The 14,015-nt window shown below is 43.6% G+C and overlaps 1 protein-coding gene across 4 annotated transcripts in view; it reads right to left on the bottom strand.

Annotated features, from left to right (window-relative positions):
• The window catches only part of ASTN2 (astrotactin 2), an 854,016-nt gene that overhangs the window by 511,336 nt on the left and 328,665 nt on the right, over positions 1-14,015 (bottom strand). For all 4 annotated transcript variants that reach the window (XM_038744812.1, XM_038744813.1, XM_038744815.1 and 1 more), the window contains one exon: positions 489-656. In XM_038744812.1, the coding sequence (XP_038600740.1) occupies positions 489-656 (168 nt within the window). The remainder of the gene's footprint in view (positions 1-488; positions 657-14,015) is intronic.

Genomic DNA, 14,015 nt, shown 5'->3' with positions numbered 1-14,015 from the left:
GAATGAATTGAAGACAATGAATCACCTCAAAATTACCATGGGTGCGGAAGAGTTGTAAGCTGTGGTCACCTAGAGGGGAAACTTCAAACTACCTGTTCCAAGAATGTGGGACATCCAACTTCTTCAAGCCACCCACACTAAGGGAATACATAGATAGGTCCTAAAGGAATCAATAGGACAAGAGGTAGCTGCAGATCTTCCTCTAGCTAAGGATATTAGACCTACCCTAGCCCCAGAGCCAAACCACAGGAAGGCAGGCTGGATTGGTGGATACCTATTTAGCACAGTTTCCTTTGGTGCCTAGTTGTCATTATAAGATGAATAGAAGTTCTGTTAGGGATGTAAGGGATTCACTCTTGCATACAACCTCTTACGCCAAGTTGCAGTTGAGTTAGAAAGAGACTATGCAGATGTAACATCAACTTACTCCCATTCTTCCCTTGCTATTAACTGAGCTTACAAAGAGAAATTCCCTAATGTGTACTCACCCGTTTCCTGATCACAGAGTTGCTCACAGGCATCCGTGGTCCTCTGTCCACACAGATCTCTCACCCAGGGAGCAGTGGCATTAATTTGGTAATATAAGGAGAGCTTGGCTGGATTTAACCAATCAGAGATGTCCAGGTAGCTCCCTTCGCTCACAACAAAACTGCTTCCTGCATATGAAGAGAGAGAGAAAGGCATTCAAGATGTGACAGATATCTGGTGAGATTAAAAGGTATGCAACAAGGACAAATAAAACATTAGTAGAGGGTGGGAAGGAGATACATGAAGATCAGAATTATCAGCAGAAAAAGATTTGCTTATCTGAAAGTGTTTTGTCTCTTCAATTTTTGCCCCAGTTCCCAGAATCCCAATCCAATTTTCTCCCTGAAAGAACCTCCCATCAACCCAGGTAATAATCCTGCTACAGGATCCATCCATATCTTAACTAGAGGTCCCACTTAAGAAGCAAGCATACATGACCTTGTGTCCCTTGCATATTCCCTCCCATGGCTTCAACTACCATCTTTATACGGATGATTTCCAAATTTACCTCTAGATTTGACTTCTCTCCTTCCTTGCAGTCTTGTGTTTCTTCCTGCCTTCAGGATATCTCTATGTGGATATCCCACTGACACCTCAAACTAAGCATGTCCAAAACTTTACTCCTTAGTTTCCCACACAAACCCTGCTCTCCTCCTGCCTTTCTCATCACTGTAGTCAATACCACTAGCCTCCCTAACTCAAAAGCCCTTAACCTTGATATGATCTCTCTCCATACAACCCACATTTGCAGTGTCACCAAATCCTGTTAGTTCTGCCTTCACAACATTGCTAAAATCCAAACTGCCACAATGCAGATCCAAGCAAATATCATATTCCACCTTGACTATTTCATCTGCCTCTTCACTGATCTCCCTGACTCCTGTCTCTGCCCACTCTAATCAGTACTTCACGCTGCCGCCTGGATCATTCTTCTAACAAAGGTTCAGTGCACATCTTCACACTCCTCAAGTATCTCCAGTGACTGCCCATCCACATCTAACAGAAACTCCTTACCACTGGCTTTAAAGCACTCATTCAGCTTCATACATCCTACCTTACCTCACTGATCTCCTATTAGAGTTCAGCCTATACACTTCATTCACCTAGTGTTTTCTCATTATGCCACAATTTTATCTCACTGCCAACCCCTTTCCTACATCCTCCCTCGGCCTGGAACTCCCTTTCACTCCATATACAGCAGAACATCACTTCCCCACCTTCAAAGACTTATTAAAGACACATCGCCTCCATGAACCTTTCCTAGTTAAGGTTTCATTTCCCTGATTCCCTCTTCCTGCTGAGTTACCTATGCAATTGGATCTGTACCCCTCAAATGCTTAAGAACCTATGTACCTATCTATAAACTATTTATGTATATTGCTATCTATCTCCCTTTCTAGACTGAAAGCTAGCTGTGAGCAGGGGAAGTGTCTACCAATTCTGTTATACTGTAGTCTCTCAAGCACTTGGCAGAGAATGCATGTAGGAAATGCTTAGTAAATATCATGGATTGATTATCTTGCTCTAGACTGTAAGCTTGTTGGGAGTAGCAAATGTGTCTGCTAATTCTGTTGTACTGCACTCTCCCATGTACTTAGTACAATGCTTCTAGACTGTAAGCCCACTGTTGGGTAGGGACTGTCTCTATATGTTGCCAACTTGTACTTCCCAAACGCTTAGTACAATGCTCTGCACACAGTAAGTGCTCAATAAATATGATTGATTGATTGATTGCTCTGCACATATTAAGTGCTCAATAAATACTGTTGATTGATAACTCTGGAATGATCCAATGGACTCATCTCTTGTCTCCAGGTGGATCTGTTCCTGCCTAAAGACCTGAGTGACCCAATTAATTTTCCAGCACTCCGCACTGTATAAACCCATCGGCCAACCCAAGCACTTATTTTTACCTATCCTCAGCACTCAAGTCTAGATGTTAATTCAATGATTGTTTCAACCATTCTAGTGGCCTAGGTGTAAATCACTTTATGTTTGTCTCTCCCATTAGGCCTTATGCTCCTTGTGGACAAGGAATATGTCATTTCTTCATTCTGTACTCACCAAGTGTCTAGTCCAGTGCTCTGAATCAAGTGGGTTCTCAATAAATACTGCTGCTCCTTCTCCTCTTCCTGTTACTCCTATTATTAATACTCTTAATACTCATGCTATGAGTGACTATTTGGGAGCTATGTATCATGAGCAAATGCTTCAGGACAGTGTACAAACTTAGATAGACCATAGGCCAGGTAGATGCCCCAGAATGGCACTATCTAACTGTGAAACCACCATGTCAAAACTGATTTTTTGCCACATGACCCTTCAAGAAGGACCAGAACATTTCCTTGGAGGTGAATCTAAAACATAGCTTAGAAAGGGCTAATTCTCAATCTAAAGTCTCAGTCCACATATGACTCAGATCCATGGGCTACATACAGTAAGCGCTCCATTGATATGATCGACTGATTGAAATCTGGAACTGGTCGTTACAGCAAGTACTTAACTTATCTGTGGCTCAGTTTCCTCATCTTTTAAATAGGGATTAAATACCTGATCTCCCTCTTACTTAGACTGTGAGCTTCATGGGAGACAGAGGACGTGTATGATATGGTTAACTTGTATTTATCCCAGTGCTCAGTACAGAGTGCGGTACATGGTAAAGTGCTTAACAAATACTATTGCTCATTATCATTATTATCATCATCTTTTTGGAGTCTCTTGGATCAACTGCTTCTGATGACAGCCTCTGAATTAAATGTATCACTCCCTGGGTCTCAGAAAAGGGAACACAATTCTCTTCTCCAAACAGCTTTATCCAAGAGCAAAGGTTCAGAAATAAATCCTGGCCAAACACTCAACTCGAGAAATGTGATGTTTCTTTATTTTTTTAAATGTATTTTTCCCACTGGCTTGTGGGAATATGCATCATCTAATTAGCCAAATGGATTTTCAGTTCAGCCCAATCATTTCCTTATCTAACATCTGAAGCCCAGCATTGCTCTGGGGATTTCACAGACGCTGAGGTCCTCATTAACTCTGATCTTCAATTACATTGATTATAAGCCTGCTTCTGTAATTGTGCTGCATAGATCAGAGGTGAACTGAGGAAACTTTGCCATTCCACAACATTCTGTGAAGCTGGGAGCATGTAGTCCACCAAGAAGACAGAGAAGCGCTGAAGACAGCAGAAAGAACAGAAGGCAGCAACCAAGTGAAAATCTCCCAGAGAACCAGCCAGCAACAGCACTCTCCGCACTATTGTGTCTCGGGTTTTCAAGAGCCCTGATGAGTCCAGAGAGTGAGAAAAAGGCCAGGTTTCCAAGAAAAAGATTTTACTTTGATGGCAGTTGGCTAAAATGGAATGGCAGATCATCAACTCCTGAAGCCAAACTCCAAGAGGGTGTTAAAGCCACCTCTTGCTCTTCTGCAAGAGGTAAAAGAATTACAGATACAAGAGGCCCAAGATGAAGAGACTTTATTTTAAGAAGAAATGCTAGAAAATTGCCCTGAAGCAGTTAGCCCAAATTTAAACTACAGCTAACCAGCTAAAGTAAGTCCACCCAGTTTGGATAATGTACGGAAGAATTCATTTACACTGTTTCTCATATTCAGCATGAGAATGTTGAATATAACTGACAACTGAGTGACCCAAAACTGAATTTGAAGAATCATTCAAAAATTCTATCTGTGCCTCTTCTCTCCCAATAATCACAGGGAGTGGCATATGTGATGCCCCTTATTAGAAACTGTATTGTTCAACAAATGGAAAATCACAAACAACAACCTATACAATGAGATATGGACAAGAGCCATCAGAAGAGTTAAAGAGAGGGATATTTTCACTCCAACCATCATATTCACTTTGTTATCACAGCCCCCAACTTGGGGCAGGGAATATTTGCAACTGAGGATGCTGTCTACCCTAACCATACTCCACAATGGCAAATGCTTCAGGCCGAGTATAGAACTCAAAGTCTCAATACAGATGTTTTCAGGCTCACTGAGGTTCTGAGAGGCTCCAGGCTGTTGTCTTGTTTTCATGTTTCCCCTTCTCCACCTGTGATCAAAGTAAGCCTGTCTCTGACAACAACAGAAGCATGTGTGTGTATGTGCACACGTGCGTGACATCTCCAGCTTCTGTCTTCAAAGGTGAGTGAAGCTGTTTAAGTTTCCAACAAAAAAGGCTTGAAACTTTGACACTAAAAAAAAAAGAAAAAACATCTTCCACCATAAAGCAGCTCATTTTTTGAGATAGCCAGCAAGGGAAAAGAAGAAAGTCAGGAAAGGCTGCCAATAAGGAGATGCTCTTTTAGTTTTAAGGAAGATTAAATGTAACATTTTTTATTTTAACTTAAGAATGTGTTACAGCTTTTTATTGTCTCTCTCCCTTATTTCTCTTGAACTCATTTGGGATTTCTTGGCCAGATCAATCCAGTGAAAGTGGTTTTTATTTTTTAATCCAAGGATTAGCGTTTCTTGAATGACTAACAGTGTCAGAGCCCTCAGAAGAACTGAGCATCTGTATCTGCACTTCTCCTTCATACTAGCAGTCTCCCTGGTTTATTTCCAGCACAAATCAAAAGTCTCAATTCATGCCCAAATTTTCACCCTGGTGGCCTTGGGTCTTTCTGAGATGCTGAATACTTTTTTTCCCAGTTGAAGGCTGCTAAGAATAACTGTATTGACAAATCATCTAGGATTATTTTTATTGCTAAACTCTGGGTTTGTGCCAGTCTAAAGAACCGAGAATTTCTTTTTGTGCACTGCTATATTCCTTCTCAATTGCTCTCTCCCTTCCTCTCTTCTCCCCTCCCTCACTCCCTTCCTCCTTTCCTTGCTCTCTTTCTCCCTCCCTCTACCACTTTTCTTTCTTCACTCGCTCCCTCTCCTTCTTTCTCTCCCCCACCACACCTCTGTCTAAAGCTTTGTTGAGACTCACATCAGCCTAGACGGCAGTTTGGAGCCCTTGCCCCAGATTTGGATTAAGGGAGGCCACATATACCCCCTTTCCACCCTGCAACAGGACAGGCCTCTGCACCCCCCAGTAACTGGAATCAGAAGTCAGTTTAGGACAGAAAGAGCCCACCATCCTCAGCAGACAATGCAGCTACTGTATCTTCTTACTACTCTATTCTGTCAAGTCACTCTTTGAACAGTGAAGCAGCGTGACTGAATGGATAGAGCATGGGCCTGCGAGTCAGATGGACCAGGGTTCTAATGCTGGATCCTCCACTTGTCTGCTGTGTGGCCTTGGGCAAGTCACTTCACTTCTCTGAGCCTCAGTTACCTTATCTGCAAAATGGGGATTAAGACCGTAAACACAATGTGGGACAAGGACCCAATTACCTTGTATTTACCCCAGTGCTTAGTACAGTGCCTGGCACATAGTAAGCACTTAAGAAATACCACAATTATTATTACTATTAAATCCAGAGCAAAAAGGTGTCAAGTCAATGAGGCCTAATTGACAGAGCAAAGACCTGGGAGGTGGGAGGTGGCTCTAATCCCACCTCTACCACAGCTCTCCTGTGTGACTCTGGCCAAGTCACTTAGCCTGTCTGGCTCAGTTTTTTTGATTTGTAAAATGAAACTAAAAAACCTCACCCTACTCCTAAGATGGTGAATCTCATGTGGGACAGACACTGTGTCTGATTTGATTACCGCAGTGCTTGACACAGAGTAAGCATTTAATAAAAACTATAAAATGAGGGAGGTGTGATCCAATTAAGGATCCAGCCTCCCAAAATGTGAGGGTGGGTCCCAGGTTCTTCCGCTGCCCTGCATGCTGTGAGGCCCAATACTGTAAGACTTAGGCTTGAATTGGATCTGGCTGAGCCTGGGCCCTAATCTTCCATCGGGGAATGAGTTGACCAGTGAACATTCCACAGTGGATGGACTGCAGGCTCTGGCAGACATTCACTCAACGGCTGACACATAAATCAGATCACTGGGAGGGAGAGACTATTGTAATTCAATCCTTAATATCTCCAAAGACACATACTACTTCCTCATGACATTTCCAAGAGATATTTTCTGGAAACTGGACAATAATTCAAATTAATGCCAAGCTTAAATCTAATTATTTTATGCTTCTCCAAATGACTGGGTAAGATAAAGCTACCAAAAACCTGTGTTTGGACCATTCCTGTTGATGGACCAGATTTTGCTTTCTGGCAATTGCCTAAATATATAACATTGCTACTTGGAGCAACATTAGCAAGTGTCTATGCACCTGAGGGAAACTACAAAACACATGTCAGTGGTCCCATTCACTGACTGAGGCTGGGCTGGAGGAGGCTCAGGAGATGGGGTTCATTTCTGGAAGAAATGGAAAAGGGGGAATCATTGAAGATATGGGTGTCAAATGTGAGGCAAAACACATCTGTTCCACCTTTTTGGTCAGAACAAAACAGATCTTTTATCTTCAAAAAGGCAGAGATCTTTCACTCATATTTTTTAAATGGTATTTGTTAAGCACTTACTACATTCCAGGCACTGTTCTAAGTATGAGAGTAGATACAAGCTAATCAGGTTGTACATAGTCTGTTTCTCACATGGGGATCACAGTCTTAATTCCCATTTTGCAGATGAGGTAACTGAAGCACAGAGAAGTTAAGTGAGTTGCCCAAGGTCACACAGCAGACAAGTAGCAGAACCAGGATTAGAACCCAGGTCCTCTGATTCCCAGATCCATGGTCTTTCCAATAGGCTATGTGCCTTCCCTTTCCACAACTCAGGAAGAGAATGACAGCAGGGGGAGGGAAACCAGGAAAATACTTCTTTGCCTAGAACTGTCCCAGATTCCTAATGGTGTAACTGAAGTATTTCGGGAGTATTTCATACGTATGTATTCACACAGATACATCAGATATAAATGGTTGCAGAAATATGAGACCTAAACTGGGTTTGGATACACATAGATAGAAGAGTACATAGAGAACATTTGTGTATGTATACGCCTAATGCTCATAGCACCCAACACTGTTTCTCTTTTCTAAGGTTTGCAAAGCAATGACATTAAAAGTGAATGATTTGAAACAACTGAAATTTAATTAAAAACAAAATTAAAAGTTGTTCCAAGCCAGGCATTTTAGCCAGCAAGACTCAGAGGAAATTAGTAAGTGGTACTAATAGCCAGATCCAATTCTCCAGCCTCTAAGAGGAGGCAGGCATGAGGAAGGGAGATGCATAATCTTTGGCTAAAACAATTAACAATCAATTGTGAGAAATAATTGTTGAATCGCATCCCAAGGCTAGAAGTTGGTTATTTGTTGTTGTTTCTCATTTCCTCTGTTAGAGAAAAGCTCTATGGAATTTCCTAAAGTATATTATCCAAGGAGACATCCCCTCACAGTATGTGCAGTGGTGTATGCAGGGTATGCCATATCACAGGCAACCATCTATCACCTCTGTTCCTGAGCCCATGTGTGTAGCGACCCTAACACACACACACCCTCTCACACACAAACATCCACAAATGAGAGGAAGTGAGGACAAGGCAGACAAAACACTTGGTTCAAATGGTCTGGGCTTGAGGTATGGTTGACCCTCTGCCTTACAGCAGGACCTTGGGAAAGTTATTTCCTTATCTGGACCTCATTTTTCTCATTTGCAAAATAGGCAAGACTATTACTGTCCTGTCCTAATCTTCCAGGAGTGTTACAGGGATCAAGAGACTGTGACTGTAACACTCTGTAGGCTACTTGGGAGTAGTGTGGAGACATTAAAACTAAAGATGCTAATATTTGTGTTAAATTGTGATATTTATTTAGTGCATACTATGTACCAAGTATTGTGCTAGGTGCTGGAGTAGACACAATATAATCAGAGCAGACCCACTCCCTAGTCTCACATACCCTTGTTTCATGTTTCAATATGATTCTACTGATTGTTAGTCCTTTTTTTTATCATTCAATCAGTGGTGTCTTGACGTGATTAAGAACAGTGTGTGACTGACAATCCTTTCTGCATTAGGAACCTGTAAGGATGAATCCTTGTTTCACTGTTGCATTTATTACCCCAAATGCCTGAAACTGTTTTTGTTTCTCTCTTGATATCAAAATCTTTCTGAACTTTCTGCTCCTAGTCACTTCATTTTTTATTGTTTTAGGTCCCTGCCGGTGGTTTGTCTCTTGTTGAGCTCCATGTGGGACAGAGACTGTTTTTGACCTGGTTATCTTATATCTGCCCAAGTGCTTAGTACAGTGCTTAAAACACAATAAGCACTTAACAACTATCACAATTATTATTATGTTACTGTTCTCTCCCTTCCCACCACTACATCTCATCATGTGAGGTTTTGAAAAGGGCTTCTATTCTACAATTGATCTGCAGTCCTACAACTTGATTTGATTCCATACTGAGATCAAATACCTCTCGTGCTCCAGGCATTCCACACCTACATACACTACAGACCTACTTCACAGATGGTTTGAATATGTCCTGAAGATGCACATGCCCACATGTACACACACCCTCTCTCTCTCATGCGCGGGCATGTGCGTGCGTGCGCACACACACACAAACACTCCTTCCATTTGTAGTTTCCCCATTTGTTGTAAAGCTGGTTTTAAAAACTGATACAGTATTTCCAGCTCTGCTGAAACGAGACCATCCATTCCGATATTCCAAAGCCCTCCAATGATGGTTCTCCTTCTACCTCAAGTCTCTATGAAGATATGGTTCTACTATCATTCATGTAAAACATCATCAAAAAGCAGTTGATATTCCTCGGTGATTTTATCCCATGGGGACTTTCTTCCTGTCCCTCTGATGCTCCTCCTAAATGTCACTCTAATGGTGCAAATTCCTCAGCGAAGTCATTTTCTGCACTTTGATAAATGGATTCCATTCCGACAGAGCAATGGCATCTCCAAATAATAATTCCTATCCAAGGTGGATTTGTGAAACGTCATAACAGTGTGTGTTCATTAGAGTTTTGGGTTTTTTTCCCTCTGTCTTTGAATGCACTGAATGCAAACTGTTAATCTGGGTGGGTTGTGGTGTTGTGAGTGACACCATCCTTGTGAGAGTGAGTGGAGGCACACATCCCTAAACCGTCCATGCAGAAGCAGAATGAAAGCGGAGAAGAGTTGAGGACACAAAGGACTTGTGGTAGCTAGCTGAAGCAAGGAGCTCTCCACCATGAGCCAGCTTGTTCGCTGGCAAAGGCGGTAGCTTGGATGCTACAGTTCTGATATATCCTGGTGCCCTAGAGAGTCAAGAGCAACCGCAGAGCCTCAGCAGATCCCAAAATCCAGAGCCATGGGAGAGCGTGGATCCTGCCCAACCTCAAAAGTTGTTCTTGATTAACCAGCAGTGGAAGCCCATAGTAGTGCTGCAGAAGGTGAGAAAGATGACCGAATGACCGAGACAACTGAGCCACCGGCCCCCATGTCCCCAGGAATCCAGCAGAATCGCCTCCATACAACCTTGTCTTCCAAACCAGCATACGGAGATGCTTCCGCTGTATTCGCAGGGTCTCCCCACATCCGGGGGCCTCCTTGGGCCAGGGTCTCCTGCCCCCACAGAGGGACCGCCTAGCGGGCCAGCGCCCGGACAAGTGGCATCCAGGCCTAAACCCAGGGCTCCCAGGTCGGCATCCAGGTCTTCTCCGGAAATCCAGCCCACAACCTCTGCTCCTCTGCTGCTAACCTCCTCACTGTGCCTCTTTCTTGCCTGTCCCACTGTCGACCCCTGGCCCACATCCTTCCCCTTGCCTGGAATTCCCTCCCTCCACACATCCGCCAAACTAGCTCTTTTCCTCCCTTCAAAGCCCTACTGAGAGCTCACCTCTTCCAGAAGGCCTTCCCAGACTGAGCCCCCTTTTTCCTCTTCTCCTCCCCTCCCCATTGCCCCCCTCCCTCTGCCCTACCTCTTTCCCCTCCCCACAGCACTTGCACATATTTGTACATATTTATTACTCTATTTATTTTACTTATACATATTTACTACTCTATTTTATTAATGATGTGCATATAGCTGTAATTCTATTTATTCTGTTGGTTTTGACATCTGTCTACATGTTTTGTTTTGTTTTCTGTCTCCCCCTTCTAGACTGTGAACCCGTTGTTGGGTAGGGACCATCTCTTTATGTTGCCAACTTGTACTTCCCAAGCGCTTAGTACAATGCTCTGCATACAGTAAGCACTCAATAAATATGAAGAGAGAATAGCTGCATAAATCTGGCTCTGTCCTGAGGGGAGGAGAAAGGACTGCCCCCATTAACCTCCAAAGCTAGCCCCTACAGAGCAAGAACTCAGGGCTTTGATTATTTTCTTGGTACTGACTCACCTCCCATTTTCATTCATCTTTCAACCCACATTTTTTTTTCTCTGCTCTCCGGGAACCAGAGTCCAAATCCCCAGAATCTGGACCATCTTCCTTCCCTCACTCACTCTTTCCCTAGCTACTGCTGCTCTGCTTCAGCTGGTGGGAAAATAACTATCTCAAGAAGCTTCCCTCTTTATTAGGTTAGACTGGGGAGCTTTAAAAAGATTTAGGATGCCTGCTTTTATTCTTTAAAGCTTTCTTCAAAGGGCATCTGATTTGGTATGAAAGAGGATTTCATCAGCCGCAGATGCTCCTGGTTTGATTCTGTTCTTTATTGTTGAGAGAGGTGGGAATGCCATTAGCAGCTGCCCAGGCTAGGTTTGGCCTCAGCCTCAGGCTCTGTGGAATTGTGGCTTTCAATGGGGCCTGGAGAGAATTCTAAGATAAATCTCACCTGACTTGGTCTGGGCGAAATACCCTTTCAATTGGTCTTTTGCTGAAGGCCCACAGACACAACAGGAATGGCCTAGAGCAGAGAGAGCCCTGAGCAATTTAAAGTGCTAAACAATAACTTGTTTCCTCTGTAGAAAGCTCTAACTATAAGTGGAACTGCAACTCAGCCTGCTCTGTCTCCCCCACCCCACCGCCTCCCCACAACAGAAGGCAAGCTGGCTCACTGTCTGCTCCCAACAGCAGGGTGCAATTATTAAGAGGAGGAAATTAAGCTTCCCTCCTTCCCCACACCCCCACGCCCCCGGTTTCGGAAAACATATTATTGGATGCAAGCTATCAAAACAGAGAAATTAGTCTCCAATTTTGGACGCCAAACTCAGTTATACCCCTTTGTTAAAGTGGGAAATTAGCAATGATTCACACTGGGGTGGAGGTAAACCGGAATCCCGACAGAGTGTCATTAAAAATTCCAACCCAACTGGAGGTTGTGATGCCCTTATAAATGTTTGAGAATATTCAGCTGGCAGAGCAGTTTTTACCTGAGGACTTGGTTTTTATTTAAGGAAAGAATGGCTCGAAGCATTTCTCCGTTGGCAGCATAGGGAGTTCTGGGCATCAAATGAAAAGATTTGGGGAAAAATGATACTACCACAGTGACTCGTATTGTTCCTGGTGGCAGCCCGTGGGTATCACCGCACAAGTTGCCAATCAAATCAGAGAGGGGGAGAAAGAGCTTGCACAGTTTATAATTATAGATTCAGTTTCCTTATGGATCTCATCTGAATTCCAACTGATACCCTCCCTCTACTTCCAGCTGCACATTTTCTTTTCCACACTCATTAAGTCAGGGTTGGAGTTCACCCTGTTTTCAGCATATTAACCTGTTTTATTGGTATTTCATTGCCACCTTCCCTTGGGTGTTCTGAGTCTCAGTTTAATTTAGGTTTTCCTCATCCCACAGTATGGGAGCCAACCCACTTCATTTTCATGTGTCGTAGTATGCAGTTTGGTTGGAATCTTCCTCAAAGGGACACTACCCCTCTCCCTCCAAGGGAGACAGAACTAGGAGCAAGGACTCAAAGGTTTTATTCCTGGCTCTGTTGATGATCAATCAGTGGCATTTACTGTGTGCTTACTGTGTACAGTGTGACTTTAACATCTGAAGGGAGAGAATATGCTTTGCCTTGGGGTTTGCCCTTTGGGAACTGGTGAAAACTCCCTGCTAGAATGTTTCAAATTATAAATGGTGGGTGGAGCCACTCTACCACCGTTTACCACTATAGTCTAGAAGCTTACTGTGAGCAGGAAACATGTCTCCCATCTCTGTTATATTGTACTCTCTCAAGCGCTTAGTACAGTGCTCTGCACACAGTAAGTGCTCAATCAACACGATTGACTTGGGGGACTTTTTCTTGAATGATAGCAAAGCACTATAGTATGACTATTACCTCTGGGAGGCTCGAAGAGTCATTGAAAATTTCCCAATCTACCCACAGAGGAAACAGTTCCATTCTGCGACCTTCCCCAGGGCAACAATGAGAAATGAGCCAAAAAACTAGGCCCAGAATCCTTCCAGCCTGCTAAGGGGACAAGTCACCCAGCATTTTGCTGACAGTGAGGGCTGTGGAGAAAGGAGAGGGTGGAGTATTTTTTGTGTTTCTATTTTTAAGCTCATCATTTTTACAGATTTTCATTCCTGCTGGCCTCGGAGAGGGGGCCCCAAGGGACCCTGCAATATGGTGTTCTTCCTACAACTGATTCACATTGTGCACAAGCTTCTGATGGCAGGACATTGCTGGTGTTGGAGAAGAGACAAGGGAGGGCAAGACGCAGGGGAAGGCATGCCAAGAAACTGGATAAGGGCTGCTCCTGTCAGTATTTACTGCTCTTGCCAGCTTGGCTCTGGGAGAGTGTTGTGTCTTACTGACCTTTTCCACATAATATGCAGCAAGCATCAAGTGCAACTTTTCACGAACATGAGGGCAAATTTCATTTTCTTCCTGCAGACGGGATCTATTATTCAGTCTGTTCCAATTCTTCTGTGCCAATGACTTCCTCACTGCTTGAGCCTGGCTAGGAGCATGCCTACTGCTCCACCCAAAGAAATTCAATAGAGAGGGCTGAATGTACATAAATTGGGGGATTTGAAGAAGGGAGGTGAGGAGAATGCAGCCACTCCAAAGGGACTTTACTAAGCTCCTCATACTGTCTAGAGGGCTGAAGTCAAAGGAAGCTATTCTGCCTTGAAACAGATTTCCTAGGGAGTAGCTTGATCCAAAAATGGAAGCCACAGCTCATGATCAGGACAAGGGGGAGGATGACTCTAAGAAGAAATCTAAGTATCTCCCTCAGCCATTAGTACATGAGTTTCGCTTGCTCTAAAGGGATCTGGAAAACACAAAGATTCACATTCACCCAGGAAGCAAACCTCTAAGATACCAACACTTTTTATTTAAAGAAAGGGTGTGTCCCCACAAATCTAGGAGGGGAACTGAAAAAGAAAATGAAATGTTTCCAAGGAGAGGAGGTGCTCATACCTACCTAGCAGGACCCTTAAGCTTGCCCTCCACAACTCTTTTCTGTGTGTCTTCAATTCAGTTCCTTAAAGGCTCAACCCCTTAGACAGCAGGTGCCTACTCATCCAGCCTCCTGGTGCCCCTGTCTGCCATATCGTTCCCTCTCCACTGTGGAATTTGCTATAGGTGTGGGTCCCACCACATTGTGGAGATCACCACATGGCCCATGAAGGAATTAATAGGCCA

Source organism: Tachyglossus aculeatus, chromosome 4 (genome assembly GCF_015852505.1).
Source record: "Tachyglossus aculeatus isolate mTacAcu1 chromosome 4, mTacAcu1.pri, whole genome shotgun sequence".
Classification (NCBI taxonomy): Eukaryota; Metazoa; Chordata; class Mammalia; order Monotremata; family Tachyglossidae; genus Tachyglossus; species Tachyglossus aculeatus.
Note: the sequence above shows the minus strand (reverse complement) of the source record. Positions and strands in the feature narration are given on the sequence as shown.